Source organism: Cornus florida, unplaced genomic scaffold (genome assembly GCF_030987335.1).
Source record: "Cornus florida cultivar Cherokee Brave unplaced genomic scaffold, ASM3098733v1 CherokeeBrave_3.0.0_Hap2_Chr05, whole genome shotgun sequence".
Taxonomy (NCBI): domain Eukaryota; kingdom Viridiplantae; phylum Streptophyta; class Magnoliopsida; order Cornales; family Cornaceae; genus Cornus; species Cornus florida.
In genome coordinates this window covers 97,095,189-97,102,653 of record NW_026775575.1, presented here as the reverse complement: position 1 = coordinate 97,102,653, position 7,465 = coordinate 97,095,189, and the positions used below count along the sequence as shown (strand labels likewise).

The 7,465-nt window shown below is 36.8% G+C and overlaps 1 protein-coding gene across 1 annotated transcript; it reads left to right on the top strand.

The window, feature by feature from the left end:
• The first annotated feature begins 343 nt into the window (after window positions 1-343).
• LOC132307809 (uncharacterized) lies at window positions 344-6,487 on the top strand. Its single transcript, XM_059805679.1, has 7 exons — window positions 344-739; window positions 4,254-4,416; window positions 4,782-4,982; window positions 5,082-5,327; window positions 5,510-5,660; window positions 5,813-6,047; window positions 6,124-6,487. Exons 1-7 carry the CDS (start codon window positions 391-393, stop codon window positions 6,465-6,467), a joined length of 1,689 nt encoding a protein of 562 aa, XP_059661662.1. The 5' UTR covers window positions 344-390; the 3' UTR covers window positions 6,468-6,487.
• The last annotated feature ends 978 nt before the right edge of the window (window positions 6,488-7,465 follow it).

Sequence of the window (7,465 nt, the reverse complement as noted above, 5' to 3'; positions counted from 1 at the left end):
CATTAATTAAAATTATCCTCTTCTTCCCTTCCATTCCTTTCATAATTAATGTTATCCACTCCCTTCAAACCCACCGTATCAAACATACCCTAAAAACAGGCAGGGAATCCTGATTAGCTGTCAAAAGGCCGAACACTTCCATTCCTTTCATAATTAATGTTATCCACTCCCTTCAAACCCACCGTATCAAACATACCCTAAAAACAGGCAGGGAATCCTGATTAGCTGTCAAAAGGCCGAACACAATGATAAATTAATAATATTAATTACGTGTATTGATTGATTATGACGTAGCAAAAGGACGGACACACACCGTGTAGTTCTTGTTCTTGTCTTACGAGGATCTAAATGTAATATCAGTCTTGCATCATTCTCTCAGTGACAGTGAGCATGGGATTCATAATCGGAACTCGTCGCCGGAACACTTTTTCCCTTCACAAAATATTACTCCTCTTCTCCGCTACTCTCTTAACCGGTTTCAGTACTCTTTTACTCAACCACCTCAGCTCCGTCGATCCTCCCACCCAAATTCTTCTTCCGCTCAAATCCCGGTCTGATCCGGTCCAAGTACACCCAATACCTCATGACCATCTTCTTCCAAGTTCAAGTTCGTCGTCGTCGGAGATTCGGTCTTCTCCTTCATGCGCGACCGTCGAACAAATGGGGGAGGAGGCCACTCCTGTTGCTACTGAAAATCTCAGAATTCGAAGATTGATTAGAGACCACTTTTCATTGCACGGTACGTTTTCTATTTCTTTCCTTTGAATTATTTAATTAAATATCATCTTCCACATTTATTTCTTTCTCTGCTTGGTTGCTCAGAAAACAAAGCAAAAAAACAAATGGTAAATTCATCTATAGCTATTGTTTCTTGTTCTTAATTCAAATTGCCACTAGTACTTTAGCAGAATTAGATCTATGTATGCACATACATTAAATATATTGAAGTAAGTAATTACTAGTTTAGCAGAGTTAGATCTATGCATGTACATAGATAGAATAAAGTGAATTAAGTAGTATTGGTGAACTTGATTTTGTTGTGTTAGATTGAACCGTTAAATATTTCAGGTTACATTGATCACTGTACTTGATTTCTTGTTCTTCAAATTGGTACTAATTTCACAGTGTTGTCCATGTATGCGCGTTTGTTCAATCATTTACATGCATTTAAGCAACTTCTAGACCACAATTATGAGCAACCCTTTTAATTTGGGGGAAAATGAATTTTAGTCTTTGCCAAACTTATATTGCACAATACAAATATAAATTCGCAGGATTATAGAGTTCTAAAATGTCTTTGTTGCCATACATTGTATCGATTTTAGGGACCTACATTGCATTTTATAATGGTTTTAACGAGGGTTTTTGCAGACAGATGTGAACTGATGGTGCATTATAGCATGGTGTGTTTGTGCTTTCTTCACTACCTGATGAACCCACAATCCTCTATCCATGGAAATATTTACAATTGTTTTTGAAGGAAATGATTCTTTAGTTGAAAACATCGTTAAACAATATTTGGTGTAGATATTAGTAAACCCTTTTTAAACTCGAATGGATGATGTAAAAATCATATATAAGATTAGTGTTCTTATCCTTGAAGACCAATCACTTGAGGTGATTCTTGAAGGCTTTGAACACTTTTTTTTTTTTTGATAATAAAAGGCTTTGAGCACTTTGATTTCTTCCTTTCCTTGCTCTCTCTTCACCCTTGATTCTCCACTTAAATGCTCTTCACTTCTATGGCCCAATTAGAGTTCTCCACGCCCCTTGATTTGTAGGAACCAAATGTGTAGAGACAAATAGTGTATATATGTGAATATATTTCTATATGGAGAGAGAGAGAGGTTCTCTTGAGATGATGAAGTCTCTACTTACCCTAATTGGGTTTATAATGACCTTATATAGAAATATTTAAGAGTTTACCTAGCAATCTTCCATTCACCTTTTCGGAGTTCTGCAAGCAACTCCTACAATCCATACTCTATCTCCACACCCTTGGACTTAACACTTTAATATAATGGGTTAGAAGTGAGGATCATAAATTGGGCTCAATCTCCCTTGAGCTACAATGGACTTGATCAATTGGCCCGGTCATCTCATGACCCAAAATTGTATAAACCCATTAATCAAAATTAATACCACTATATAATTATGGTTGCATTCCAATTAGAGAATGGTTAAACCGCCATGTTACTTTACATAGCAACCCCTTCGCATAATTAGCAAATGATTAAATAAATTGCCACCATTTCAAATTCATAATTAATACTTCAATTTTTCTCCTTAATCTCTGCATAATTAGCAAATGATTCAATAAATTGCCACCATTTCAAATTCATAATTAGTACTTCAATTTTACTCCTTAATTATTTTCGTTTAATCACATAACAACAATACCAAGTGTTTGGATTTACCGTGATTAAACTACTCGTCGTAAAATTAAATACAAGCGTAGATGTAATCTTGAAAGTGTGTTCTAAAGTTAATGATTTGATGACTACCCAATGTATTTGGTTTTTAGACCCTAGAGTCCACTGAATAAATAAAAGCAATCATCCAACCAAAACAAGAGTCCATAGCTCTTTCATACTTAAAAGTCATTATGCCAAAACAAAATTGAGGAGTAAATTGCTACGATGACGGTTGCAAAATTTCAGCTCTTCGTTGATCTGTTCAAATTTTTCGCAAATAGTGAGTCCATCTCCTATTACCGAATTAAAACAAATAAAATGATAATATGGTGCATTCCGATTCATTTAAGCCTGCATATGAACACCAATCACATACATGAATCAATCCGTGTAATCATAGGTCGCCTCAATCCATCTCATGAATTGATCAATACACATTATTCACCATATATATGTAAAATAATTAAACAACAAATTCCATTAAGATAAAACGTCTATTACAATCCATATAATTGTTCTTATTAAGTAATAACTGTAACGGGTGGGTGCTTCGCGATCCGATCACTCTCCCATCCGGATCTGATGTGAGACAAGATCCTCCTTGTTACATTCTCCCCCACCTGAACTCGCAACGCTTTTGTTGCGGCTCGGACCACCCTGCCTACCCGTGGTCCAGACCTGGACGCCCTCCGGACCGAGCGCTTGGCGTAACACCGGATCAAGGATTGAGTTTGGCTTTGATACCAATTGTAACGGGTGGGTGCTTCGCGATCCGACCTAAAAACCTGAGTTATTAGGTAGGGTTAACACCCAGCCCATATATACCCCAATCACTCTCCCATCCGGATCCGATGTGGGACAAGCTCCTCCTTGTTACAATAACTCACTATTGAAACCATTTAATATCATCCTTCCAATAAAGGATGAGCATATGAATATCAGTTGAAGCATCCATCTCCTTCCTCAATTGCCCTCTACACTTCTGAAAAAATGTGTATTTCTACTTTTTTTGTGCCCGTCTATCTGTTGTGAAAGAATATGCGTCATGGATTCATATGCTTGAACCATGATGGATTTGATAAACTGAGGTTGCCTAGTAATTTTATCAAAAAATTGCTTTTAAAAGTCCAGATGAGAGCTCTTCTAGAAGCCAACTGAACAGAGCAGTTCGAATACTTAAGGAAAAGCATGATAGAACTTCAGATTTCAGTGACGCAAGTGAGATTTAGCCACTATACCACTGCAAAATGACATCTCACATTCAGAGATATTGGCTTTTATTTTTAAAATGTAAAAGTATTGTCAACGCATCGGAAATTGTCTTTTACCTCTACTGATATTTTGTTGACAGGGGTATCTATTTTTAATTAATATTTGATTAAGGATGACAACTGCTAAATATTTCATCTATATGGCATGTTAATCAGAATTTAGATTTAAGTTTCAGTTCCCTAATTTTCTCAAAGGATGAATTGTCTTTGTATCATATTTCATGAAAGTGAGCAAATTGCTGGTGCTAAGCTCTGACAATCATATGATAAAACCTACTTGTATTCCATGCAACTTAACGTCTGTATACTTGGAATAGGAGTGAAAAAACAATTAAAGTTCATATGTTCCCATCAATTTGCATTCTATCATGCATTTATCTTTCCTGTTTCCAATTTTTGCAACATGTTTATCACACATGCTGATTCGTTCTTTCAAAATCTTCAATTATTTGTTAAGAGTCGCATTATTAATGAAGTGTTATATGTATATGAAAGCCTTAAGGGAAACCTTTGACGCCCAAATAACAAGTCTGGGTGTAGAAATTTATACGTTTGGTTACCATATCAGGAGCTTCTAGAGTCCGAAGGTTACCTCCCGAGAAATTTTGCAGACAAGGTTTTGTGATGGGCAAAGCATCACAGGCGGGTTTTGGGAATGAAATGTACAGGATACTGACTGCTGCAGGATTGAGTGTCATGTTAAACCGTTCACTGATCATCGGGCAAACCAGGCATATTGGTCTTCTCTCAGGCCTTTATTTTTCGTATTTATTTTGTCAAGAAAGCTATTTATATGGCTTAAGCCATCTATATAAACATATTAGTCTTGGATAATCACTACAAGTTGCATCTAAATGTGCCATTCACTTGTGTATCATAGTGGCTGGTCTGAGTATAATGATTAAGCATTGTAAAATACTCTCGTCTTCCTTATTTGTTTTTCTCCATAACTAGAGGCATTTTTTTACAATTTTTATGCAGCAGTTGGACTATGTTTTAGAGCTTGAGTCAGCTATAGATTTAACTTGATGATATTTTTTTCAAAAGTAAGCAGCCTTAAGTGTTGCTGATTGTTGCTCCACTTCCATATTCCCAGGGGCAAGTTTCCATTTGAGGATTATGTTTCTTATTCCAACCTTTCCTTTACTTTGAAAGAAGTGAAGCATTTATGGAGAAAGAATGATTGTCTGGGGAAGTACAGGAAGTGTCTGGTTATGAGGATTGATGATTTTAATAAGCCTGAAGAAACAAATGTACTTTGCCGTAATTGGAGAAAATGGAAGCAGCCAATCATATGGTAAAACGAGAACAATACATATGTTTTATACGAGTTTTCTTGTTGTAGCTTTCAATTGCTTTTCAGATTTTATCATTGACCATGAGAATTGTTCACCAGGTTTCAAGGTACAACAGATGCTGTGGCAGCTCAGTTTTTCTTGAAAAATATACATCCTCAGATGAGGAGTGCTGCTTCTTCCTTATTTGGAAATACGGAGTTGCTTCAGTCTAGACCCAATGTCTTCGGAGAGCTTATGAGAGTAATCATATCTCCTTCAAGAAGTATTGAAGAAGCTCTGAGTTGGGCTCTTGATGGAGGTCCTGATCCTCATCTTGCTCTGCACATGCGCATGCTAATGAACAGGTACTTGAACCGCTTTTCTCCTTGTTCTTATGTTCCGGATAACTGGGCAGACTCGTCTTGCAATTCAAAGTTAAGAGTACTCATGTTGTGCGTTGATTTGATTACTGACCAGTATCTTCATCTTTTCTTTATGGGTTTGACATGACTTTGCTTAATTACTAGCTTTTGATTCTTGCTTCTAGACCTGTTAGAGCAGTAACTGCAGCAATGAATTGCATTAAGAAGGCCATACTTACAACATGCCCAAATGTGTTGAGACCTCGTGTGGTTGTGATCTCAGATACACCATCATTTGTCAAGGATATTTTGCCAAAATTGCAGGAATTTGCTGAGGTAAATTGCTTAGTAAACGCTTACTCATTTCCTGTGTTACTTATGATGCGCCATCATACTTCCATCTTTAGATTGTATATCGTTATATGCAGTATTTGCATTACCAAATTACCTTTTAATTTGTATCAAGTTTCCATTTTGCTCTGCCCCAGGTTCTTCATTTTGATTACAAGTTATACAAGGGTAATATATCTGGTGAAAGAGCAGTTGCAGTGCAGCAGTTAGGTTTTAGAGTGAAGGACTGGGGACCGTCGCCAAGGTGGGTTGCATTCGTGGACTTCTTTCTTGCTTCACGTGCTAAACACGCTGTCATTTCCGGGGCCCATAGACGTATTGGAACCACTTATGCACAGCTTATTGCAGCTTTAGCAGCAGCTCACCAACTTGGTATGTTAATGCACATTACTGCTGCTGCAGGACTTCCAGTGAACGCTTAATTCATATTTACATTTTCATTATCCAGGTGAGAACAATACAGTAGCTTCGAACTTTTCGTTCTTCAGCAGCTTTCAGAGTAATCTGCTGTCACAAGGGCTGCGGCACCAAGTTGGTTGGGGACATGCCTGGAACAGATTTGCAGGCCCTTTGAGTTGTCATAACCAACCAAATCAGTGTGCTCTCACGCCCCTTCTCCCCCCTGGTTGGTGGGACGGAACTTTGCAATCGCCGATTGCACGGGACATACGCAGATTGGACGCATATGGAGTCAAACTCAATGGTTTTGGTACCGTAGACGAGACCCATCTTCACTCTTCTTGTAAGTCCAGGAAACATGTTGTAAAAACCATACCAATTATTTATAAATGAATTTGATGGACTTGCACTTAGCTTTTGAATTTTTATGAAAATTTTGAGTTGCATTATGTAATGCTATGATAGTTCAAAAGGGCTAGTGTCTTGCTGCTAGAACTTGCTTCCACTGTAAATCAATCTTTGAATAAATCCAAACCTCAGCTGAAAACGGGTGTGTGGTCACTCTAATGTGTTTGGAGGCTCTTTTAAATTGTACGTTTTGTATATGCTGGTCAGAAATTAAACAATCCATTTTGAATCAGAGATTTTGTCCATTGCACACAAAATTTTCTGGCCATGTTTTATGTTTTTCAGTAGGTAAACAGTAAGAACACACAAATTACTATTGTTTGACGCTTAATTTTCAACCTTCCATATGAAAAAAAAAAAATGTCATTTGAACTAAATTTCCTCTAGTTCCAAATCTAAAGCACTGATTCGAAATTCCCAAACATAGCAATATTGTTGAAGAGAGCATTGGTTACAGGTCGTATTATTACTGAATAACCCTCAATTTTCAGAAACTAAGTACTCTCTACAAGAAAGTAGAAATGATTTTGTATGGTTGTGTTAAATCGCAAGCTTCTTACAGTTGTGAATTCAATTAAATCTCCTCTAATTTTGATTGAAGAAATCCAAACTAAAAATGATCTAAAGTTTAACTTAAAGAAAAGAAGCTATGATTTTGAAGCAAACAGTGAGTTTTGATAAAGGGGTAAGATACCAACTTCATTTAGAAACCTAAGAATAAAGGAACAAATCAACACTATGGCCGTGGCCCTGCTCTCTTGTTGCCATTCTTTTCAACAACCCACCCAACCTGGCCTTTCATTTAAGATGCATAGCTTAGTTCCTAAGGTATTTTGTATTTATTCAAAAAGTCAAAAGATAGAACGATTTTGAATACACAAAGTTGAAAGAAAGAATATGTAAAACGTACTTGTAAGCATGTAGAGAAATTCTATATAAACTCAACACAATTTGGAAGAGAATCAGTTTAAAATGAGTATTGT

Bases quoted from the DNA above. Each gene is read 5' to 3' on its own strand.
- LOC132307809 (XM_059805679.1), top strand. From the start codon at position 391: ATGGGATTCATAATCGGAACTCGTCGCCGGAACACTTTTTCCCTTCAC. The intron at 740-4,253 runs GTACGTTTTCTA...TTACCATATCAG, and splicing joins AGACCACTTTTCATTGCACG to GAGCTTCTAGAGTCCGAAGG. The intron at 5,328-5,509 runs GTACTTGAACCG...TCTTGCTTCTAG, and splicing joins ATGCGCATGCTAATGAACAG to ACCTGTTAGAGCAGTAACTG.